Source organism: Gymnoscopelus microlampas, assembly GCF_963454915.1.
Source record: "Gymnoscopelus microlampas genome assembly, chromosome: 1".
NCBI classification, from domain to species: Eukaryota; Metazoa; Chordata; class Actinopteri; order Myctophiformes; family Myctophidae; genus Gymnoscopelus; species Gymnoscopelus microlampas.
This window is the reverse complement of record NC_139962.1, coordinates 52,306,567-52,333,689: the sequence shown is the minus strand read 5'-3', so window position 1 is coordinate 52,333,689 and position 27,123 is coordinate 52,306,567. Positions and strand designations below refer to the sequence as shown.

General features: G+C 43.0%; 1 protein-coding gene across 1 annotated transcript in view; it reads right to left on the bottom strand.

The window, feature by feature from the left end:
* Positions 1-27,123, bottom strand: part of hcn4 (hyperpolarization activated cyclic nucleotide-gated potassium channel 4) — a gene marked incomplete at both ends in the record, with an annotated part of 164,557 nt that overhangs the window by 11,180 nt on the left and 126,254 nt on the right. Inside the window, 2 exons of the mRNA XM_084055428.1 lie at positions 24,521-24,761; positions 26,852-26,998. Of these exons, the coding sequence (XP_083911554.1) occupies positions 24,521-24,761; positions 26,852-26,998 (388 nt within the window). The remainder of the gene's footprint in view (positions 1-24,520; positions 24,762-26,851; positions 26,999-27,123) is intronic.

Genomic DNA, 27,123 nt, shown 5'->3' with positions numbered 1-27,123 from the left:
TCCAAACTATAGTCGAAAACTCATGAATAAAAACGTTAAAAGGTACAATACATGAAAATATACAATACACAACATAAATCCTTTGACTCATAAAGTACAACAGGAGCAATCTGGAAACCCTTTTTTTCTCCACTTTGAATTTGTTTTGCATAGCTCTGAATCTGTCTTGAGAGATTACTCCAAAAGTGATAGGCAGGCATGTAGCATAAACGCAAAGTTCCTCTGTTAGTGCCCACAAAGAGTGAGCTGGACTATGCGGTCGACACGCACTGACATTTTGCACCTTAATCCCATGTACAACGCACAGACTTTTGTCTTTTTATTGTGTGTTTTTCTAGCACCTCAACTTAACGTTCAGAAGTATATCATGCACAGTATAAATCTGCTGCTACGCTCACAAACCTTTATATCTTATCTCAGGTACCATGCAGATAACTTGTTTCTTTTTTTTTGTTCTCTTGTTTGAACTCCTTTCGCCCTTGCGTACCCCCCACTCCCCCTTCTACTTCTTCCCTTTTTATTCTTTCTATGAAAATAACGATACGATGGGAACTATGCACGAAAACTAATTTCACCCACTTTGTTACTTCTGTAAACCTGTGATGTGATCATGTGACAATAAAGCTTCTGATTCTGAGCTCAGATCAGTGAATCCATGTCCATATCTCCCTCTGATGTCTTGTGTGAAGGGGAGGACACACACACACCAGTATGTGCTGTTCGTTTTGTATGCCAGTCTCACATTGACAAACACGCTGCTCAGGCGGTATGCAACTCCACCTCCCCACCCCACACGCAGCCTATGAGAGGACAACCGAGACCGTGTAAAGGTTATCCTCGATGTAAGACGTACTGCTGATGCCGGCCCGGTATAGAGTATTGCATACACGCAGGGTTGCATTGCTCATGGGACGGCCTTGCACGCGAACAGGAGCACGCGCAGGCACATGCATAGATTTAAAACAACTTTCAACAAAGTTTACAAAGGCTCCCGACTCACACCAGGTGAATTAACATAGGAATGAGCCTAGACGCATATCAATTGTCCATTGTGTGAGCGAGTAGTGTAGGTGTTAAGCGACGTGCGCGTGACGTCATTGAAATAGAGTGCAACCACGTTCCAATTCAGCAATGCAACACTGCATACACGCAACCATGCACAAAAGCACGCATGCACACACACAGTTTAAAGGTATAGTTCAACCCCCAAAAAAGTCTCCCCATGGAGACTTGAATTCATGGATATTCTTTAGTTTTTGTCGCATTCCTAAGCCTATAATTTGATGACCAGCGGACCAGTAGGCAGCGGTTCCGACACAAAAGAGTGTCTCTTACCGAAACCATCAAATGGTAGTCTTAGGAATGCGACAAAACCCCAAAAATATCCACAAATTCAAGTCTCCATGGGGTGACTATTAAATCGATAGAAAAAAAGTCATTTTGGGGGTGAACTATCCCTTTAAACTGTTAATAATAATAAAGCACATTTCCGTACAGGGACTGCAGGTCTAAGTGCTGTACATAAACAATATGTAAAAACCCAAGCAACACAGATCAATAAAGCAATAGATGTAAAACATTTTTTCCCCCTTTTTTTTTTTAAATGATTGACTTTTTGTTCTTAGAGAAGCAGGCTTGCAAATAGAAGCTATGTCCCAGACCTGATGAAAACATCTGAGTAATCAAAGTCCATTAGCCACTCTCTTCACTCTCCCTCTCTCTAATTTCAGCGAGGCGTTTACAGGTCCATTTGGTTCCATTTGCGCACTCTCAGAGTTACAGATCCTTAAAGGAGTAGTTCACCCCAAAAAAGGACATTTATTTTCTATCAATTACACACCCCATGAAGCCTTGAATTCATGGAGATTTTTTTAGTTTTTGTCGCATTCCTAAGCCAATAATTTGATGACCGGCGGAGTCTCCTATTGACCGATCAAATGATTAGCTCAGGAATGCGACAAAAACTAAAAAATCTCTAAAAAATGTGTAATTAATAGAAAATAAGTCATTTTGTTGGGTGAACTACTCCTTTAAGGAACCCTGAGGGCCCCCTAGACCGCACTTTGAAAACTACTGAACTTTTTTCCATTCAAGGAAATATATTTTAAAATATCTTTATATTTTCGAATTCCATTTCTGCTAAGCAGCACCCTATGTAGGTTTAGATTATTTTTATTTACATTTTGGGACAAATTTGTGCGACTGCAAAGACAAAATGGACGCGGGAAGGAGGAGGGACATCAGCCTTTGCACAGACGGTATGACGAAAGCATTTGAAAATTGTGTGAGTCAACACTTTTTTCTTTCTTTTCTTTTTTTTAATCCCACGATTTTGTAACCCTTTTTTCACCCGGTGCCAATTTTCTAAGTGATCCTGGGCTCTACACTCCCCTCACCAGCATAGGGAGCCTCCTTCAATGCATGAGAGCCAACTGACCTTCTTGTCACCTGACAGGGGGGAGTTTCCCCGGTAGGACGTAGCGTGTGGAAGGAACACGTTATTCCAACCAGTTCCTTTCCCCTCCATCAGGCGCCCCGGCTGTCATGGGGGAGGCAGTATAGCGACCAGGATTACTACATGTTTTTGTGAGGGTATTAACTACCCTAGGAGACACGGGGAGAACATGCAAACTCCACACAGAGTAGGCCCTTTCGCCAACCCCACCTAGGGTATGGGCGCTGAAGACGCAGAGGAGAAGACACGCCCCCAGCACCACAGCGTCCCCGGCGGGAATCGAACCCAGGACCTTCTAGCTGTGAGGCGACAGCGCTATCGACTGCGCCACCGTGCCTGTTTTTCACACTTACAACTTTGAATATCGTTGCTGTCGAGTAGAAACCTCTTATCTCCATATGCTAACTTATGGTGTTTTTTTCCCCGTAAATGAACGCCCAACTTCATCATACCACAGCGTCACACAAAAGCATCAAAAGTAGCAGATCCACAAGCTCGAAACGCGGCGCAGAGCGGCGCGTTTCAAGCTTGTAGGTCTGCTTGCTACTTTTCGAATTTGAATCCTGAAAAGTAACAGTTTTGAACATATGAGGTTTCCACCCGACAGAGACGATATCTCCACCCTTAGCCTAGGAGTTCCTAAAGCCTATATTCACTGACTGGAGCAGGGTTCTTATCCCCCCAAAAACACCGGGGTTAACTCACTATTGTGAAACAAGGTTTTAGAAACAAAAGGAACGGAATGTTTGTTGTTCAATCAAAGAGGTCTGCTCGCTCGCGCTGAAACATATCGTGTGCTGTCAGTGTTCTACCAACGTTAGCCCTGGGCTCTGACTTTTCATGTTGTGAATCCTAAACCCAGGGTTTATACTCTAAGAAGCTGTGGGTTAATAAATACGAGGTTAAGCTAGCCCTGGGCCCTTTCTGTAGCCTAGGGTTTAGCTTATAGCCCAGGGCTTCTTAAGCAATGCAGGTAAAAGCACATTACGATGTGGTATTTTTAATTTCCACACATTTCACCATGTAGAATAGAGAAACTTTCTGACCAAAAGAAAAGGGCAGATCGAGATCAAGGGCATTGCACCAACTTTCCTCCAGGACATGACTCAGACGTAGATCTGCTAACACTAGATCTGTATGACGTCTGTCCCTCCTCCGCTATACGACACCCTGGTCAACGCTTCAAGCGCTCTATATCCTTCTCCCTCCTGGCTCCCAAGATGTCGAATAACCCCCCCCCCCCACCCACCCCCACACACACACACACACACACACACACACACACACACACACACACACACACACACACACACACACACACACACACACACACACACACACCACCATCCCAATCAGAACTGCAGACTCACTGCCCATTTCCCACTGCAATCGGAAAACCCACCACCACCTCTAGCACTCCTCATTCCTATGTTTTGATGGATGCTACAGTAGTTACACTTACACAGATGTATACTGGTTACTGGGGTTACGGAAAACTGCAGGTCTGCGACAACTCTGTCCTTTTAAATCACAGCTAAAAAAATAATAAAACCTTTGTATTTTCTGCTGCCTTCAATTGAGATGTTTCTCCTTTTTTTAATCCTTCTGCACTTATCTCTTATTTTTATTTTTTTCTGTTTTATTTTCACTTCTTTTGTCTTACTATTGTGTTTTTTAATCTGTGTCCTTAATGTGTTTTCTACAAAACTTTAACTTTTTTTTCCTGTTCTTTCTTTTTACTGTATTCAAATGTGCTTTTATGCGTTTTCTGTGCTTGATTGTTTGTGTAAACTTCACACAAACAATCAAGCAAAGAAAACGCATAAAAAGCACATTTTGGGCAGGTAAAGACCTCAGGGCAGCTGTCCCACAATACTCTGGGCTCAAATGGGGGGGGGGCAGAAGTGGGTGGCTGGGAGTTTTATAAGTTAATTGTTTTCTTTGCACTCTATGCACTTTCACCCTGCCGTTTGTTGACTAGTGTTCACGCCACTTACTCCTTAATCGTGCACTTTGTAAGTGGCTCTGGATGAACGCATCTGCTAAATGCCCTGAAAAACTCTAAATTGAGGCGTCATCTTTTTTCTAGGGTTATCAAGAAATGTGTCCTTTCTTTAATGCAACGCTGCTGCTGCGGCACTTTCAAAAGCAAGAGCTATAAGAGGTATATATATACTGGCCTTGGCTCTGCTGCTGCGTCCCGCTAACAAAACACATAACATAACATAAGCTGCACAGCCTGTACAGCTGCCGCAGAATGAAAACACTGTGTTTGTGCACATACTGTACATATACATAAATATGTATAGATCTGCTATCTTTCAAAGGACAAAAAATGTAAAAAAATTGTTACGTCTTCAAAAGTATAGAAATACAAACCTGTGTGTGTGTGTGTGTGTGTGTGTGTGTGTATGTGTGTGTGTGCGTTCGAGTGCGTAGGGAAGTGTTTGAGAGCGAGTGGAGGCTTGAACGAATCCCGCTTTGTACGTGTTAGTAGCTACTACTATAGTAGCATAGTAGTGCAGACATGTTTGTTTTGGGCAATGTTAAGTCAACCTGGTTTTTACCCCTCAAAGATGTCCGCTGCTACCAAAAGACACTTGTTGACGCCCCCTTCAGGATTTTTGGCACGCTCTATAGGCGTTTTCATACCTTGATTTGAGGTTGTTAAATCATGATAAGAGTGGTTCCGGGGCCCCCAGTTCATTACGAGCGAAGTTCTCCATTTCGGGGACCCCCCAAACCGCAGCTCAGAGCGGCTGTCTATAGATCTTGGCTAAATCCGCTTATTTCCGTCGCTGAAAAATAGTTTTTCTTATTATATATATGTAGTGTGTGTGATCCGTTTGATGTCGGTGCTATGCTATTGCTACACGGGCGCCGCCATTACTGTTCACAAATCTGTTTCACTGAAATTACGTTAGAAATTTCGTCTCGCGATACTGCCGCCCGACATTCTGGAGACCGGAGGGCGGAAGTATCGCAAGACGAGATTTCAAACGTGAAATTCTCCTTTAGGCGCCCATTTAGACTTTGTTGTACGAGGTCATCTAACCCTTACCCAATGTCACTCCCTATGTCTCTTTCTCACTCCCTTTTTCACCCTCTAAGATAAGGGGTCTTCAACAGCTTTTTTCCCTTTACAGTACCATACCTCTTTAGCCAAAAATAGCCGATCTACAAGCTCACAAAGCTCACCGGCTGCGAGGCGTTGTGAGCTTGTAGATCGGCTATTTTTGGCTAAAGTTCTCCTCAGAAAAGGGATGCTAGGGTTCAAGTGGTTAATGTAAAAAAAATAAAATCATATCACACAAAGATTCGGCGACCCCCCTGTAGTAACTCTGAGGACCCCCTAGGGGTCCCGGACCCCCTGTTGAAGACCCTTGCTCTATGACGTTTGGTGCTGTGATGTGAAAAGCACAGGGATTGATGCCTGGTGCATGTAACATTCAAGAATATATCACATGTGTGTTCATGAATATGTGTATGACAGAGAGAGAGAGAGAGAGAGAGAGAGAGAGACACAGACAGACAGACAGACAGACAGACAGACAGACAGACAGACAGACAGAGACAGAGAGTAAAGTAAAGTAAAGAGAGAGATATGAAGAAGCTATGTATGCATGAGTGGTTTGATGCTGGCAAGGGAGTGAGATGCACAGTATGTATGTTAAGTACAGTGTGTGTGTGTGTGTGTGTGTGTGTGTGTGTGTGTGTGTGTGTGTGTGTGTGTGTGTGTGTGTGTGTGTGTGTGTGTGTGTGTGTGTGTGTGTGTGTGTGTGTGTGTGAGAGAGAGAGAGAGAGAGAGAGAGAGAGAGAGAGAAAGATAGAGAGAGTGAGTGAGTATACTGCACGTCCATCAGCTCATACAGTATGCAGGCCTGTTTACAATATGTATGTGTGTATGCTGTATCTGTGTTACAGTAAGTGTGTCTGCAATATGTACGTGTATGTACACACAGTATGAGAGCATACATGTTGCATGCTGCGTGCATGTAGATGTGCACAGTATGCATGTTGCACGCTGTATGTATGTCACTGTGTGTAGTGTACAGTATGAATGCTTGTATGTATATATATATATATATATATATATATATATATATATATATATACAGTATACACCACACATACACATAGATACACACACACACACACACACACACACACACACACACACACACACACACACACACACACACACACACACACACACACACACACACACACACACACACACACACAATGTATATATTCAGTGGGTACACCCAGGGCAACCCCGGGTGTTTTTCTATATGCACAGGGCATGTGCGCAGCGTGTGTGCGTGTGCGTGTACGTGTACGTGTGCGTGTGTGTGTGTGCGTGTGCGTGCGTGCGTGTGCATCCATTTCTTGCAGCCTAGCTCCAGTAATCCCCTCTGGAGAGAGAGAGAGAGAGAGATGGGGGGGGGCAGCAAAGTCGTGGCTGTGAGTTAAATCCTCTTGTCCCATCGCTTTCTGGCTGAAACCAGCACCGCCAGACATTAAACACTCGAGCCAGAGAGAGAGAGAGTGAGAGAGAGAGAGAGGAGAGAGGGGGAGAGAGGGAAGGAGAACGAGAGAGAGAGAGGGAGGGATGGAGGAAGGGAGTGAGATAGAGATTGGGGGGGGGGGGGGACTGGGTTAGCCTTCCGGCCTCATCTCATTTCAGTCTTTCACAGGGAAGACAGGACATTTAGTAGCAGTGCCATCTGAACTCAGAGTGTAGAGGGAGGTGTGAGGACGGAGGGAAAAAAAGCATGTAACACAGGCCCCGCTCGGCTCTGCACAATATAAGAGATTAGCACACATCACTGCATGTTGAAGGGGCTAAATGGAAAGGAGGGGGACATGCCATGCCGGCCCCCCCAAGCCTGACAGCTCAGCTCAGCACACCCACACGCCAGATTGGGTAAACTTTGTCAAATTAATAGTGCGAAATTCATACTTTGCCTGGTGGCGAGGATAGCAGACCTACAAGCTCACAGAGCGTCGCGGCTATGAGCCTGTATAGGTCTGCTATCCTCGCCACCAGCGTGCGATGGAGCATATATTAGGCTTAATAATAGTCCTGGTACAATTTTTCTTTTTTTTGGGTTGACATTAATTTCAAGCTAGCGTTTCTTTCTGTGAAGAATGAACAGGCAGTGGAACCTTTGAGAGTACTAGTGTGAAATATTGCCGTGCTGTTGGAGCCTTGAGTATTTCCTGAATTGTTCCTGAATTCAATGTACAGTATTAACCCATTAAGACCGGGAAAGCAAATCTTTGAATGCATATTTTTTAAATTGAACATTTGTAACTCAAATCTTTGCTTCTGAGGGTCCCTGGAACTAAATACTTTGAGATGGGGGTCCGCGGCCAAATACATATCATTTTGGGGGTCCTTGACATCGAAAGTTGACATAGCGCTGCACTCGGTGGCGCGCTATAAGCTTGTAGATCTGCTATTTTTGAATAGCCAAAGAAATCTTAAAATGACACAGATGCATTCCCGCCGGTCTTAATTGATTAAGCAGGGGAGGACGCGGGTGGTACAGTATTATACTTATTTTGGACAGACTTTGACGAAAAGGACATTTCAGACAGCATCACATAAGTAATGCAAAGGACACTTACAAATAGTCTACAAACGACATGGTATTCATTCAGGAGAGAGGAGACATTACTGTATGTCAAAAAGGCATAACAAATCCAGGTACAGGCACTCAAGGTGGATTTTGTAGGTAAAAGGCCTTTATTATGTATATTTGGGGCTACAGACATGTATGGTGTTTTTTTATAAAATGTCTCTAGCCCAAATATAATATAGGCCTTTTACCTTCAAAATCTACCTTGAGTGCCTGGACCTGGATTTGTTATGCCTTTTTTGACATAATGTTTCCTCTCTCCTGAATATTATTCCCTTTCATAAGCACCGATGGTCTGAGGGACACCACAGTAGCCCTCCTTTTCTTTTTTCTACATTTTCCAAAGTTTTCAACCCTTTTCATATGGTCCGATATTTATTCGGCATTTGAGCCACGGACCACCATTTGATGAGATTTAGATTCCCACACCCAAAGAGTTTGTCCTCAATTCCATGCTGTATTGATGTTGGTACCATTAGAAGAGATAACAGGCAAACATTGATCAAAATAACAATTATTGAATGAAGTAATGCAGATGTTTAACAATAATTTAACTCTTGAGAGCGTAAAATGAAACCTAGTGGACCCATAAGGGTCATTTTACACTCTCAAGAGTTAAAAAGATCTATAAGGGTCCATTTGGTTACCAACTCTCCATCATTTAGCTGGGGACCACCTGGAAACCCCCTCAAGGACCACTGTTCTACATGAACCACTGTTCTACATGAACCACTGTTCTACATGGTACTCATTGTTTTGTCCCTGAAAAAAATGGCCCCTATACCTAAATAAAATAGTGTAACTTTAATGTTCACAAAAGTAATCACCAGTTTTTTTTTAAATTAAATATCGAATTGTAGGCAGCAGTGTCAAGCATCTGCCATGTTTTGGCGTGCGACATATCATAAAAAAAGGAAACACTACTGTAGATCTGCAAAACAGCGACCTTCATGCAAGTCACCGATGACCTCTGATGTACCCTGGTTTGTTGACATGCAGCACGTCGTTTACATGTACATCTATTTGTGAACGCTCTAATCCGCCTCCTTTGACTCGTCTTAATGCCCCCCAAATCCTGCGTGAAATCAACAGAACCAGCTTTACTTTGGGAGTGCAGGCTCCCTGGACAGGGTGACACAGCTAATGCTGCTGCTGCCGCTGCTGGCTGCCGCCATTATCTCCCTCCCTGTCCCACCATTAGCTGACTCACTATCGACTTGAGAAATTAAACTTTTGATAGCGACACTAAGGTTTTAGTGTCGGTTAGGTGAGGTTATGTCCAAAGTGGCCGTTAATGCCAGATGTAGTCGTGTTCACTGTGCTTCTGTTGGAAAACACAGTGGTTCTTGAAATGAATAGGCAGTGGTGTAACATAACTAAGAACATGTACTCAAGTACTGTACTTAAGTACAATGTTGAGGTATTTGTACCTTCCTTGAGTATTTCCAACTTTCCAATTCTTTTACTTCTACTCCACTATATCTCAGAGGCAAATATTGTACTTTTACCACTACCACTACTACCACTCCACTACAATTATTTGAAAACTTTAGTTACTAGTTAATTTGTAGATTTTGATTATTATTACAAAATATAAATTAACCCCTTCAACCCTACTATATACAGTACATTTCGGCCATTTGAAAATAGCCGATCTACAATCTCACAATGCGTCGCAATGCGACGCATTGTGAGATTGTAGATGCTATTTTCAAAATATTTTTATACATTTGAAAACTTGAAATGGGACATTCTGCATAATGAGTAGTTTTACTTTTAGTACATTACATTTTGATGCCAATACTTTTGTACTTTTACTCTATTACATTTTGAATACCAGACTTTTACTTAGTATTACTATATTACATTACATTACAGTCATTTAGCAGACGCTTTTATCCAAAGCGACTTACAATAAGTGCATTCAACATAGGTAGGGAACGAAACTACTAATCACCACTATATTGTAGTATTGATACTTTTACTTAAGTAAAGACTTTGAGTACTTTTTCCACCACTGTTAATACAATAGGTGGGGGCAAAGGCCGTCCGTTCTCCAGATATGTTATAACTCTTATGGCCCGGACCCCCAGGTTGGGAAAACACTGTTTCTATGGTAGGGGTCCAACGTAAAGTGCAACATCTATTCACTTCTGCAAACGCATGTGGCACGTCTACAGTATTATACCCGGTCAGTGGTGGAAAAAGTACTCAGATATTTTACTTCAGTAAAAGTATCAATACTGCAATATAGAAACACTCCGTTACAAGTAAAAGTCCAGAATTCAAAATGTAATTGAGTAAAAGTACAAAAGTATTGGTGTCAAAACGTACTTAAAGTACTAAAAGTAAAAGTACTAAAATGTTTGAAATAACAGATCTACAAGCTCACAACGCGTCGCGATGCGACGCGTTGTGAGCTTGTAGATCTGTTATTTTCAAATAGCCAAGGCATAAAATAGGGCTAAGGTGGTTAATGTATGTTTTATAATATAATAATTGATAATTGCAAAGCAACTAGTAACTAAAGTTGTCAAATAATTGTAGTGGATCAAAAGTATAATATTTGCCTCTGAGATGTAGTGGAGTAGAAGTAAAAGTATTGAAAATTGGAAATACTCCAGTAAAGTAAAAAATACTTCAAAATTGTACAGTACTTGAGTACTTTACACCACTGTACCCGGTGGAGGGTAAACAGACGAGCCCTTTCCTTTCCCCCCTCATGACTCAGAGCAGGAAAAGCATTTAAACAGCATTTGCAGAGAAAATATGTCAATTTGCCCTGTGCCCGCGCTACGCTGCTACAGTCAGGAACACACTCAAAATGACACAATGTGGTCATTAAAATTGGATGAGGGGGGCAATTAAAATTGGATGCTGCTGTTGGAGCGGGCGGGCACAGTGATGCTGTGTGTGTGTGTGTGTGTACTGTGACCTTGGTTTAGAAGAACACACACATGTCCAGTGTAGCGTGTAAAGGAGGTGCACACGCACACGCACACGCACGCACACGCACACACACACAGTGGTGTAAAGTAACTTAGTACATTTACTCAAGTATTGTACTTAAGTACAATTTTGAAGTATTTGTACTTTACTTGAGTATTTCCAATTTCAAATACTTTTACTTTTACTTCACTACCTCTCTTGGAAAATGTTGTACTTTTACTCCACTACAATTATTTAAAAACGTTAGTTTATAGTTACTTTGCAGATATACATTATTATATTATAAAACATACATTAACCACGTCAGCCCTATTTTATACCTACGCTATTTGAAAATAGCAGATCTACAAGCTCACAATCTGCTATTTGAGTACATTGAGTAAATTGAGTAAATTGAGTACTTTTTCCACCACTGACACACACACACACACACACACACCACGTGTCCTGCATGGGGCTCTCTCTCTATCTCACTGGAAAGTCACGTCCCATGGGAGTCCATCTCAACGTGATCTCGCCTAGATTGGCGACGAGACGAAAAGGCTTTGAAGCCCAGATTTATACCTCGCCGTGTGACTTGTGGCTCGGCCGGAAATATAGGCGCACTACGACGACGATGCATAAATTAAGCATTTGAGCGCTGAGGTCTGAATGACGAGCAGGCAGTGCATTTATTTCAGTGTGTGTGTGTGTGTGTGTGTGTGTGTGTGTGTGTGTGTGTGTGTGTGTGTGTGTGTGTGTGTGTGTGTGTGTGTGTGTGCGTGTGCGTGGGGGATTATTTGGGGGATTTCAATTTAAAACAAAACAAATCGTTACTCAATTCAGATGAGAAATACATAGTTCAGTAAATGGAGGGTGAGAGTAACAGGCTAATGAATATAGTAACAGCGGAAACATGTGGTTTTTGCTTGTGGTTAGTGGTTTTGGACTTGGGGGATGGCTACAGTATCAGTGCATCTCTAAACAAACGGCTGAGCTGCAATTTGTCTCTGTGAATGAATAAGGCTAGGTGTATATGCGATGAATAAATTATTCATCGTTGCCCTCGCACCCAGCCTCGGGCAATGACCTCTCTGTTGGATACTCTCAGGCAATGATGAACGATCATCTATACACCGCAGCGTATCTCGCCGAGGATTCAAGAGACAAAACACAACATGCGTTTTATTAGAACTCTAAGAATCCACGCTCTCTTTTAGTGACCTACACATGATCTCAAAGGGTATTCTTTGTGAGGCGTTCAAGGCAGGCAGGTCACCTCTGTTTGTGTGTAAATGTTAAGAGAGAGAGAGAGAGGGAGAGACAGAGAGAGAGAGAGAGAGAGAGAGAGAGAGAGAGAGAGAGAGAGAGAGAGAGAGAGAGAGAGAGAGAGAGAGTGTTTTCAGTGCATATTTTGTCCCAGTATTCCTGTGTGTTGCAGGTTTTAACCAAACTCTATATACTTCCTTGACCGGGGTCCACCAGGGGTCGATAGCTTACTAGGCCCCCTCCTTTTTTCCCCTCTACACCAAATCACTCGACCAAAATCTGATCTACAAGCTCACAACACATCGCAAGACGATGGCTCGTTCAGTGTATGTACACAATAACTAACACGTAGTAGTAAACATGCGTGTGTGTGTGTGTGTGTGTGTGTGTGTGTGTGTGTGTGTGTGTGTGTGTGTGTGTGTGTGTGTGCAGAGTGCGTGCAGAGGGCTGCAGTGCGTCCGTGATGAAGCATCCTGTGTCCCCCCCCCCCCTGCTGTCTACCAGGCCGGGGGGGGGGGGGGGAGAGAGAGAGAGGGCAAAGCAACCACTGCAACCCAGGCAAGCGAGCAAGAGAGAGAGAGAGAGAGAGAGAGAGAGCAAAGCAACCACGGCAACAACCCCTTTTACTCCTTGTGAAACGGCACGTACGGTGTACTGTAGTAGTGCACCGTCCAGCCGTCATCTTGAATTAGATTCACAGACTAGCAGAACCAACGGTGTGTCCATGATGATTATCAGCTGAGTGCGGGGAGAAATCACACAGGTGAATGAAATCATGATTCATGATTAATCAGAAGGGATTTTGCGGCTGTAATCACGCAGTAAGTTACATCTGACAGGAAGTCATTAAGATTGGACTTTTAGGGACTTAGGAAGTATGTCCTCATAATGACCACGGATATGTGCTCTAAAAGTGTGTTGATGAGGTCTTAGGAAGTATGTCCTCGTAAAGACCACGGATATATGCTCTAAAAGTGTGTTGATGAGGTCTTTAGGTTTGGGGTGTTTGAGGTGGTGCTGAGTCATCATCACTCAGCAATACTGGGGTATTAACTCTGTTAACTCTTTAAGACCGGGAAAGCATCATTTGTGTCATTTTAAGATTTCTTTGGCTATTCAAAAATAGCAGATATACAAGCTTGGAGCTTGTAGATCTGCTTTTTTTTTTTAAATAGTTAAAAATCACAAATCACACATTTGTAACTCAAATCTTTGCTTCTGGGGGGTCCCTGGAACAACATATTTTGAGATAGGGGTCCGCGGCCAAATACAACATTTTGGGTGGTCCTTGACATGAAAAAAGTTTGAGGACCACTGATATTATAGCAACATCATTTTATTTATTTTTTGAACTTATTGTTCAATCCAGAAGACATTTGTAGAATCCCCCAGAAGCAAAGATTTGAGTTACAAATGTTCGCTTTAAAATATATATATAATATATATATTTTTTAAAGCGAACATTTGAATATATTATATTCAAAGATTTGCACAAATTTTCACGACTTTTCAAAAAATAAATCTAAAATGACACAGATGCGTTCCCGGATTGAATGGGTTAAGGGCTGAGCGGATTACCTGGCTGGCTGGCTCCTCCACTGCTAACTGCTCCCCTGACTCACTCACTTAGACAGGCAGTCAGTCACAATTATTACATAATCGCCTAATCGCAATTATTTGTGATAAGCGCAATTATTTAGCATAATCGCTACGTTGAAAATTGTTCATACATAAAAATAGCAACAATGTTTTGGGAAATGGCAGATCTACAAGCTAAGCACTCATGTGAGCTTGTAGATCTGTTATTTCCACTATTAAAACATGATTAAATAAGGCCTATTTTGGGATAGTAGCCTACATTATTTATTTTGATTGGTCATTGTCAGTCAATTCTTTGTATATTTAAGTTATTTGTCACATCTGCCCCGTTCCCGTTTTGTTTACAAAGCCTAAAACCAAACAGACATGTGATTTTTATGTTCCAGTGTCCAATGGAAAAACACAATATCATTCATCGCAATTAATTGTATTAATCGTCAAGTAAAACAACATATCGGTCGGACGGACGGACCAGACAGACAGACCATTTGGCAGAGACAGTCTGAGCTGACCAGTGTAATGGATGACCAGTGGATGGATGGAGAGAGAGAGGCTTAAGCAACAGAGACAGACTTAGCAAGGGCAAGAGAAGGTGAAATGAGACAGAAAGATGGGAGGGAAAAAAAGTGTTTTTTAAAGTGGAAAGGAGAGGAAAAAGGGGGAAATCATGAAAGGGAATCATGAAAAGAAAATCTAGATTTTTTAATTTACAATTCAAATGAAACATATAAGGACATGTCATTATTGTTTTCAAAGTAAAACAATATATTTTCAAAATAATATAGAACTTGCTTGTAGATCTGCTATTTCCACTATCTACTGCAGCCAGGGGCTATTCGGGGGTCCCTTGGAATGGAAACGTTTGGGAACCCCCGGTTTTAGAAAAAGAGAAGGAGGGACGTAAGAGAGACGAAGAGACAGAGATAACAGCTCCATAGCTCAGGACTTCCAGGGTCCAGAGATTAACCCATTAAGACCTGAGGCCGATTCTACAAATGTCTTGAAATGAAAAAAATATATTCTGTTGCTATATCAGTGATGCTCAAACTTTTTCATTTCCACGACCCCCAAAATTATTTTTATTTGGCTGCGGACCCCCCATCTCAAAATATTTTTGCCAGGGACCCCAGAAGCAAATATTTGAGTTAAAAATGTTCGCTTAAAAATATATGTACAAAAATGTGCACATATTTTCATGATTTTTCAAAAATCTACAAGCCCATAGCGCGGCACGAAGGGACACGCTGTGAGCTTGTATATCTGCTATTTTTTAAGAATCGTGACACACACACTCATATATAGCTGCTAAAATCTAAAATGCTTTCCCGGATTGAATAGGTTAAGTTAAGGCAACCCATGATTCACAGGGAAGCAGCTTGACTCTGTCTTATACGCTCTCTGTCTCTCTGGGCCCCGATCCCTGCCGTGCTGCAAGCCGTGGAGACTCAAAAGGCAAAGTGAGCCATCTTCTTCAAGTGCAATCAAAGAGCACTCTTGATAGGCACGTCTGACAGACACATGGGGCCGCTGTAAGGTCACTGAGCTGTACTCCTGCCAGGAGAGAGAGAGAGAGAGAGAGAGCTGAGTGGGCAGCGCCGGCCGGCGCACACCAATTACTGCAGGCGACAAAGGATGACCTATAACGGCACAATGAAGCCTCCGTCTGGGCAACGAGAGGACCGCCGAGATGCTGCTCAGATAACCGCCTGGCCTGTGCCGGGGCCGGGGCCGACTACAGATGTTGCTGCCATTGAAGACGAGTAGTAGTGACATGTTTCACTGCACACGCGTTGTACAACTGGCTGCAGTCATCCTCTTAACTTCACCAGAGTTTGGTTCATGTTAAAAAAGAAAATAACCCAGAGGCCTGCATCGGAGCCATAGCAGTTTGATGATCTGTTTTACAATGTACCAGTTACAGGGCCTGCCTGACCTATCAAGGTTTTTTTTTTGTCACGCACCAATCCAATACCAATATTGTTGAGCAAGCAAATTCAAATATATCAGCATACATCTACCAATATTATATCATCGCTGTCGGGCGCAAACCTTCTAGCTCTATTTGTATTAAACCGCCTAACTGCATTGAATACTCAAACCTCTTAACTCCAATTTGGGGGTTGTGGGAGTTATATATGCAACCAATTAAATGCATCCGGATGATGGCGACCCCCTCCGGACGCGCACTTCATGTTTGTCAATAATTTGTTGACTCGTAAACGACCAGATCCTGGGTCAGAGTCTTGTAAGTAACATGTGCTTGGCTGAGGAGCCACTGGGGAGACGATGCCAGCTGTGGGCTTATGACTGAACGCCTTTAAGTCAGAATCCTGCCTAGACGGAACGATATCTGGACGCCAAGGACTCTCGGCTGGCATCGCGTATAGCTTGGCGCCCGGCTGGGTGCGGAGGGCCATTCGTGGCTGGCTGCGTGTGCATGTGCTTGGCTGAGGAGCCACTGGGGTGACGCTACCATCTGCGGGCTTATGACTGAACGCCTCCAAGTCAGAATCGCGCCTAGATGGAATGATACCTGCGCGCCGAGGACGGGGCAAGTCAAGAACGATGCAAGTTGGGAAGGTTTAAGTGGTTAAATGTCTGAAAATACACATTAACATGAATCCATCACGACGCTACACAAGTCTATGAAGCTATCTATGATATCTATGAAAACGTTTAATCTGCATTCTGCAACACAATTGTATACGATATGTAGTAGGGGGTCCCTGCTTCATCTCTCTCTCAGCTAAAGGTTCCTTGGCCTGAAAAACGTTGAAGACCCCTGCCTTAGGATATGTTGTCAATATGGCCTGTTTATACCCGACATAATGACTTCTACACTTCTACACAGAACGGAAATGTATGGTACCAGATACTGGTAGTGCTGCACGTACTGTAGTATTATAATGTATTGTATGTATGTATTGTATTGCACACAAATCCAGCTGGGCACAACAAGATGTGTAGCCTACTTAAATCTATCTTGAACAGGCAATGCTTTCGTTTTTTCCCCCCATTATAACATCTGTCACCCGGATTATTCTATTCTGCCCCAGTTCCCAAATAGAAATAGTTCCTGCTCTGTTCAAAAACAAAATTAAGGAGATTTACAAACAAAAAGAAATGTGTACTGCAACAACTTCTCTCCACTCCCTTCACTAAGCCACATCTGTCTGGCCAATGTGTTCGGCATTCACTTACAGCATAATGAACAGACAGGATTTCAGGCCTATCAAATTTCAATTTTCATTTTTGTTTGTACCATATGTGTGCAGGGTAATCTTCACAAGATTTCAGACTGTATAGCAGGGTAAAGACAGCTGCAGCTAATTCAATGGATAATGAGTCCTTTTGATTTAAGTACGCCACAGAGCAAGCACTGACCATAGTCAATGCTTGCTAACTACACCTAAATTAAAATGACCGCACCCACTATTCATTTCATTAGCTGTAGCTGTGTTTATCCTGACACCTCTGTGACAATGGACAATTCAGTGAACAACACAGACAGTAGAAAGTAGGATATGATACGTATGTAGAGGCAAAAGGCTCAGGAGAAGGAGAGAGAGAGAGAGAGAGAGAGAGAGAGAGAGAGAGAGAGAGAGAGAGAGAGAGAGAGAGAGAGAGAGAGAGAGAGAGAGAGAGAGAGAGAGAGAGAGAGAGAGAGAGAGAGAGAGAGAGAGTACTCATTATGCAGAAGGTCTTATTTCACAAGTTTTCAAATGTATACAAATCTTTTGAAAATAGCAGATCTACAGGTACAAGCTCACAACACATTGCAAAGCGACGCGTTGTGAACTTGTAGATAGGCTATTTTCAAATTGCTAAATTACATACAGTATAGGTCTGAAGTAAATTGGAAATACTCCAGTAAAAAAAAACTGACAATTGTATAGTAAGTACTTGAGTAAATGTACTTAGTTACTTACTTTCCACCACAGCATACTTCCCAAAGATCACAATTACCCAAAGAGTGTTGTTTAAAAACAACAGAAACAAAACCTATCTGCAGGGTGAAGTTAAGTACAACAGTGTGCAAACACAGCAGCAAGATTTGTGAGCTGTTGTGACAGAAGGAGGAAGTGAACTGAAACACAACCACCCTACGGTCTATTAATCAAAATGTGCACAGAGCAGCTACCGTTAAATACATTTAAAAAAACTACTGCTACCTCTGTACTTTTAAAAAACACTTGAACATTGTTGCTATTTGCCTCACAGGTTTTATACCAATGACAGCTAAACCTTGGTTGAAATATTGCTATTTGTTCCAAAAAGCTTTGTACCAAGTTATGCTTACGTGCTTAACTGTTTCTAACAGCAAATGCACAATTATCCTGGTACTTGCAAGCTAGTTAGTGTGGTAGTTAGTGTGGTTACTATAGTTATAGTTAGTGTGGTTAGTGTGGTTACTATAGTTAGTGTGGTTACTATAGTGTGGTTGCCCGAATGGGCAACCACACTATAGTACTCTACCTACTTTATTATTATTCTAGATAAACTTTTTTCTTATTCGCTATTTCTCCCACAGTTTATTTTTCCCAATTTCGTCAAAATGACCGGCTTCACCGAGAATAGACTGCTTGTACTTTGCTAAGAGATTGGTAACATAGTTTAATTGATATTTATGTATTAGTGCATTAAATGTCCCCATCCACTTTAATGGGAAAATGAAAAAACTCAAATTCAAGTATTTGTTTCTCAGAAACCGTAAGGGCTAGAGTTACAAGACTTGGAGGGGAGGTTCATAATTTAGTCCGAAATTATTAAAAAGATAATCACACCATTCGGCCTCGTGGTGGCGCTATAACAGTCCACTTTACGTTTTGGCCTATAACTCTTGTTATTATGAAAACTCTTACATACAAACTCTTAAAATATATATATTTTTTTTCCTAGATGCCTTGGGTCAAGACGCAACTCCTTATATAGGCCACGCCCCTTTGCGTCATAATAGATTTTCCGCCATTTTTAATTATCTTCAAAACACACTTTTAGCTCCTCCTCCCACATATTTTGTCCAAATTTCACAAAAATCGGTACACATGATCTCTGGACCCATGCGATAAAGATATCCAAGCGGAATTTTGATAGTCCATACCGTTCGTCCGTAAATGGCTTCCAAAGTTAGCAGTAGGGGCTTGTTTTACAAAAAAGGTCAGAAATCAATCCCAAATTTGAATCACATGTCAAAGGTGGTTGACTCAACAAATCCCCAAAACCATTTCCACTTTGATCCATAGGGGCCGCCACAAATGCTCAAAATGTAACCGTTTGATGCAAAAACCTTATGTTGGGGGGATCAATCCTCTCAAAATGAAACGCAAGTGATCTCAGGAGTTACGTGACAATGTAATTGGCGCAGCCTCCGACGGTAATCCTCCCAGCGTATTCCTCGAGTCCCGGCGGCAGCGACCCGCGTCTCGCGTCGGCGCAACCACACTTTGCAATTGCCCTGAATTGCGACGCGTCTAGTTTTCTAATACAATGTGACACAGCTCTGTTTACGCATCTCTTTATTCACTTTTATTTATTTCATTTAATTCCATTTTATTCTAATTATTATCAATTATTTTTGTACAGAGGGTACATTTACTATAGTCTTTATTTATGTTTGTTTTGTATTTTTGTACATACATTTACTTCTTGATTTATGTTTGTGTTGTCTCATGTTTGCTTTGGCAATGTAAACGTATGTTTCCTCATGACAATAAAGCCCCTTTGAATTGATTTGATTTGATTTGATTTGAATTCAGAGAGAGAGAAAGAGAGAGAGAGGGGGAGAGAAAGAGAGAGAGAAAGAGAGAGAGAAAGAGAGAGAGAGAGAGAGAGAGAGAGAGAGAGAGAGAGAGAGAGAGAGAGGGGGGGGTGACATGTTTCAGTGTGAGCCCAGAAGAGAGTCAACAGAGTGGGCTTGGTAACACTCTTGTGTGTCCCATGGTGTTAATACAGCAGTCACATTGTATTCCCCCCCCCCCCCCCGATCCTCTCTCCATTTCTCCTTCTGGCTGTGGCTTCATCTCTCCCTCTGTGTGCCCTCCCGCCTGGCATGTCTCCTGTCATCTGGAGCATGTCGCGTCCGCTTGATCCAACAAGCCAACAAACTGGAGCACACTGTACAGCGCATGCATCACCGTGTGAATATTCCTATGGCGGATATGAGCCAATGACTTACATGGGGACGTCACTTATGAAGGTAAATTATGTTGAAAAATGCAAGAGCTCTTCCATGTGAAATCTGAACTGGTATGTTTACGTTTCCTTTTACGTTTGTATAAAATATTCACACGAGTGAGCTGAAGTTGAAGTGACAGAAGAAGCAAAAAAAACACGTGAGAGCTTGTGCAATAATGTATGTCGGAATTTTCAAACGTTCAAACCTCCGTGGTCTGGATGAGTAAATGTGCATCCCGGGCTGCACACCACGCATCACAGGGGCCATAGTTCCGCCGCCATGCACCAAGCATCACGCGTCAACGCGCTGCACACACACACACCACACACGCCACGTGCCATGCATGGTGCGCCACGCATCATGTGGCCTATATGTCACACATCATATGCCGTGCGCCACGCGTATCTGTCTGCATGCGTAACCCAGCTGATGTGAGTGTGTGCGACGCAAACGTCGAGTGCACTGAAACTTAACCACGCCGGAATGCGCGGGGTTCACACAGACAATAAGTCGACGCGCAGGCACACACACACAGAGAGGTGAAACAGGTCCCCTCTGTCCCTGCCCATGCTATTTTGATGAGGGCTGACTTCCTGTTTGCTGACAATTGTGAAGCACATTCCAGTGATGGAAAGTAACTAAGTACATTTACTCAAGTACTGTACTTAAGTACACTTTTGAGGATATTTGGAGTATTTCCCATTTTCAATACGTTTACTTCTACTCCACTACTTCTCAGATGTAAACATTTTACTTTTACCCACTTTAGCCCTATATATATTTCGGCAATTTTAAAATAGCCGATCTACAAGCTCACATTGTGAGCTTGTAGATCTGCTAATTTCAAAAGATTTGTATACATTATGAACTTGTGAAATGCGACATTCTGCACAATGACTACTTTTAATGTTGGTACTTTAAGTATATTTTGATACTTTTGTACTCTTACTCAAGTCAATTTTGATTACCAGACCTTTACTTGTAACAGAGTATTTCTACCCTGTAGTATTTATACTTTTACTTAAGCAAAAGATGCGAGTACTTTTTCCGCCACTGGAGGATTCCACATGCTCGCACACCCCCCTCCCTCGCTCCCTCCCTCACCCCCCAAGCTGATGCCACGCCAATTAATTTCATGAATGGCTAACTCATGTTTGGTAACACACTCCCTGTGGCCCTGGGCTTAAATCTGCCTCACTTCCTCGCCCCTCCAGGGTCGTGCGGCGCTGCCGCCTGCGAGAGAGCGGCGGGATAATGGAGTCAGGAGCACAAAAGCTTGTGTTCCTGAACACCTTGCAGGAGGAAAGGTGATAATTGCAGATCTGAGGCTTAAGATTAAAGTAAGCGAACCCGCTTGCTTTCAGCACCGATCCTATTCATATTTAAACCCTGGTGTCCCTATTTTGGGAAGATTTATGTAAAAATGTTTTTAACACATTGAGTGCCAAAACCGTGAATTCCCGGTTTCGCAAATACACTCGTTGAGTGCCATAACCGGAGATCTCTTATTTATTTATTTTTCCACGGGGGGGGGGGGGGGGGGGGGGGGCTCTAACGCAACTTTGGAATGATTCACGGAGCTTGAAAGAAGGAGAGGAAGGAAGTGTATCCGTGCAACAACAAAAAAACACCTCCCGTCCGCACCCTTCATAGCTCCTTGAGAAAAAGCTTCATATCTCCATTTATTTTTTAACGTGGTGGAAACGAGCCGTTTTCGATGGGCGATCACTCTGCAATGGCGGATCGCGTTAGAAATATTATTGTTCCAGGCGATAGACGGGACCCTCCACCGTTGTGCACGCAGCCTTTGTTTACATCCGCGTCCTCGTCGTAGCGCCTACAGCCGTAAACAGCGCGGCGTAAATGGTAAGAATGCCAGCACAAGATGTACTCTGTTTTAATAAACCTCTGGCACCGAATGCGTTAATAATTTAAAAACAGGTCATAATTGTAGATCTACACGATCACAACGATGCGTTGTGATCTTGCAGATCGGGGGTCCCCAGCAAAATGAGGAACAGTTTAACCCCTTAAATACTATAATTCAAAAAGCTCACAATGCGACGCATTGTGTAGATCGGCTATTTTTGGGCAAAAAGATTTGGTGTCGGGTTCAGCGGGTTAACACGTATCAACTTCAGGGTTCATGACATGAAAATGTATAGGAACCACTGACGTGGTGTATAGGGTATGAAAACAGACCCAAATATAGGGTACGGGTTCCATTCAGGTCCATTAGTGCGGACCGAGAGGAGCTGGATACAGAAGAAGGGAAGTTATTGGAAGGCTTGTGTTTGGAGTATGAAGACGGGGGCCATGTGGTCTGAAATGCAGATTAGTTTTGGTAGGGGCGCGGATAGATTGCATGCCCATCTTTCCATTATTTCCCCGGTGACCCCCGGGGAGAGGGCAACAAGGGACAGACCGGAGCAGTGGAGGCCGTAATTAAACTTCCACAGGCCGGGTCATGTGCTGTTAAATGCTTCGCCGCCGTTTCTCATTACTTAAACAGTGTTGCCTAAATGATACGCTGTCACCCGGCGAATTAATTGGTATTTGGCGAGGACGGTATGGCAGCGACGCAGCGTTAACGTGTCAACATGTGTCAGACCTACTCTCTGGGGACCAGGAGAAGACTGCCCACTTTCTGGCCGTGAGGAGTGTAGGCACAATGGCAAATATATACTGTAACATGAGCAAGTACATAACATGGTCATGTTTTTAGCCACTGTCTTGGACTTTCATGCAGCCTGTGGTGTGCTAAGTCCAAAGTGTTCTGGTGACTTTTTAAAAATAATTATACGTTAAGAATACGTTTATTTAGTTTACCCCTTGTTTCTCCCAATTTACTGTATAACTTTCATGTCAAGTACAGTTGACTGCTCTCAGGACAGGCCCGCCGTTTACGCTGATTTGATTGTTGAAGGAAAGAGGGTTCAGTGCTGCAATGAACATCAAGCCAGAGTGTTAACCCATTAAGACCGGGAACGCTGTGTTTATTTTTAGATTTCTTTGGCTATTCAAAAATAGCATATATACAAGCTCATAGCTCACAGCGCGGCATCGAGTGCCACTGAGCTGGTAGATCTGCTATTTTTTGAAAAATTGCGAAAGTTTGTTCAAATCTTTGAATATATATATATATATATAAAGTTAAAACAGAGTTAAAAATGTTCGCTTTAAAACACGATTTTTCCCAAACAATAGCAGATCTACAAACTCATAGCGCGGCACTATTAGCTTGTACATCTGATATTTTTTGAATAGCCAAGGAAATCTAAAATGAGACAATATGCTTTCCCTGTCTAAATGGGTTCAGTGAGGCGATGAGTGGCGTACGACACGCCACAGCTCTTATAACCAGCTAATAACAGAGGCAGAAGAACATTACTTCTGCACCCAAATGCAAACCCGACCTGACCTCTTTAAGAGGCTCATTTCTGACAGATTATGCATATTAAAATGGAGAAGGTTTTTAGCCCTACAGGAGTGTTAAGCTTAATTTATACTGTGTCACACGTGGTGGAATCTAAATCAGTCTATAGGCACCTACAGGACGCAAGTACACAGTGCTCACTTTGTTGGGATTTTGTTCTTACCCACTTAAACCATATAAACTTGGTCGAACGTCAAATAGCGAAAATAGCCGATCTACAAGTGTGACATTGTTGTTACGCGTTGTGTTATTTTCGCTACTTTCGAAAAATGTATCAAATTAAAAAGTGTATGGAAAGCAGAGACATGGAGTTACCTGAGGGCGGCTTCACACTGCGGCCTTGAACCAGCCTTGAGGCTGGTAGGAAGGAATACCTGGAAGGAATTGGTAAAGCTAGCATCTATTATAAGTGTACTTTGTGAGAAGTTTTAGATTTTTGGAATGGTATTAGGTAAGGGTATAGCTTTTTAAAAAACATTGCAAACAAGTTAGGCTCGCCCCCTATTGAAAACCTTATAAAACTTCTCACAAAGTGCACACGCTTTACCAATTCCTTCCCAGGTATTCCTTCCTACCAGCCTCAAGGCTGGTTCCAAGGCCGCAGTGTGAATCCGCCCTGAGACTCAAGCAAGCCCCTCGCTTATCATTGCATATAAACTAGCCTCTCTCCCTGCTTTCCTCAGAGGACTATTGCACCACCACTCTGAATGTTTCATGTACTTGTACTTCTTTTGAAATAATAATACTTATTGCAAGTATTACCAGTGGTGGAAAAAGTACTCACATTTTGAACTTAAGTAAAAGTATCAATACTGCAATGTAGAAATACTCCATTAAAAAGTATTGGCATAAAAATGTACCAAACGTAAAAGTACTCATTATGCAGAATGTCCCATTTCACAAGTTTAAAAATGTTTTTTTTTGGAAAATAGCAGATCTACAAGTTTGAGCTAATAGATCAGCTACATTTCACTGTGTGTTTCTCTGGAGTGAACGCTGGTGTCACTTACCCCCGAAGTAGGAGCCGTCAGAGAGCTTGGTCGTCTTGGTGCCCTTGGTGAGGACGCTGACCACCCCGTGCTGGATAAAGTACATCTTCTTGCCGATGGTGCCCTCCCTGATGATGTAGTCGCCCGGCTGGAACACCTCGAAGCGCAGCTTGGTGAGCATGGAGGTCACGAAGTTGGGGTCCGCGTTCGCGAAGAGCGGCATGGAGGCCACCAGCTTCCGACAGTTGAAGTTGACGATTTCCTAGGGGGTTAACAGACAGGAAGATGAAAAAAAAATACACAACGAACGCACACATTTTTCAGTCACTGGTTTTCAAACATTTTAATAATAATAATGCATTTTATTTATAAAGCACTTCACATTCTTGCAAATCTCAGAGTGCTACAGGGTTTAAAAGCATGGCATAAAAACAGCATAGGCAACCGAACAATTACATGGGACACGACTAGGCTAAACTAAAGGATCAAATTAAAACTAGCAAAAAAAAACATGGCAAAAAAAAGAAAGAAAAGGCCCAAGAAAAAGGTAGGTTTTTAGTACATTTTTAAAAGCATCAGTGGACTGTAGTGCTCTCATGTGTTCGAGAATTCCACAGACATGGGGCTGTATAGCAGAAGGCTATACGGTCGCTCATGGTACAGAGCTTGGCATTTTCAAGGCAAAGACCATCCAAATCTGCCTGCACTTATACTCGGTTGTGCTTGTGCATCGTGTCGCGCGCACTGAAAACAGCCGAGCTACAAGCTCACAACTCCTTGTGAGCTTGTAGATCTGCTGTTTTCGTTGTGCGACACCCGACACGCAACTAAGTATAAATCAGGCTTTAGGGCTTAAGGGTCTTGCTCAAGTGCACTTAGTCACGTAGACGAGGGGCGAGCCGAGGGTCCAACTGGCAACCTTCAGATTCCCAGATGGCCTTTCAGTCCACTCAGCTACAGCCATCCACTAAGCACTGAGCACCTCTCCATGCTATTCAAGCACGTAAACACAAGCTCACAACGCATCAGATCGCGACGCGTTGTGAGCTTTTTCACTACTTTTGTGTGACACTCTTGTATGATGCATCAAGGCATTCGTTTTATTTATCCGGGAACGCACACTGTGTCATTTTAGATTTTTTTGCTACAACTATTATTTTATACTTTGGGCTATTTTTTTTTATCGTGAAAATTAAGATATATATATATATATATATATATATTTTTTTTTTAAGCAAACATTTTTAACTAAAATCTTTGCTTCTGGGGGGTACTACTAATGTCTTCTAAATCCTAATTTTTTTTTTGAAAAAAAAAAGTATGTTGCTGTAATATCAGTGGTTCTCAAACTTTTTTGATGTCAAGGACCCCCAGAAAGATATGTATTTGTCCGCGGACACCCCCCCCCGCCCCTCCATCACAAAATATTTTGTTCCAGGGACCCCCAGAAGCAAAGATTTGAGTTAAAAATGTATATATATTAAAAGATTTGCACACATTTTTTTTTTTTTTAAAGCAGATCTACAAGTTCATAGCACGGCATTTCAGTGCTGCGCTATGAGCTTCTGTATCGGCTATTTTTTGAATAGCCAAAGACATCTATCATAAGAGGTGTCAGCTATCTAACTATATAAATGGCGACCCACTTCCGCACCCTCGGTGTCGACACCCCACAGCTCTGTTATCGAATAAACAACGCACCGCCAGACCACATGTCGCCAACTGACTCGCCACGGCGGCCGCGCTGAATTTACGCCTCGCGTAGGGGACATCTCACTGCTCACTACACCTTTTCCACCGCGCAACATAATTAATTCTACTCACCAAATGTCGGACAAAACGGAAGGGGAGGCAGCTTCGTACCGTTTACCGTGCGCACGACCTCATCACCACAACAGCAGCCAGCCGCTGCGGGGGGTTTTTCCTTTTTTTCCAAACTTTTTTTTTGGTCACCAATTTCTCCAGGCACCATTTCTGGTGTAACGTGCGGCAGCATGCGCTGGGCTGCCAGGTTTGCACAGCCAGCGCCAGCAACAAGCAACCACCTTCATGAAAAAAAAAAAAAACACCGAAATGGTCCGCCATGTTCCAGGGGGGTCCCCGCGCGTCCCAACACTCCACAGGGGGTCCGTCGACCAGCAGGGGGTCCGCGGGGGTCCCCCTCAAACATCAAAAATATATTTTTTTCAATTTTTTTTTTTTTTTTTTTTAACTTTTCCACAGTTTTACTCCGGCGATTTGGGTCCCCCAATATACACGCGGCCACGCTGGGCCCCGTGCGCGGCTGGGGTTGAGGGGGGCGTAGCCCCCCGAAACTCTAGTTACACATAACAGAGCCGCAGATCCTCTAACCTCTCGCAGTGGCTCGTTCAGCTCCCCCAGGATGCTCTCCTCGTCAAACATCTTGCCCTGGTAACGGTGCTCGTAGTAGTCATGGATCCTCTGCCTCATGTCCGCCGGCAGCTTGTGGAAGGACATGTACTGCTCCACCTGTTTGTACTGAGGACGAGGATGTGCACACACACACACACACACACACGCACGCACACGCACACACACACACACACACACACACACACACACACACACACACACACACACACACACACACACACACACACACA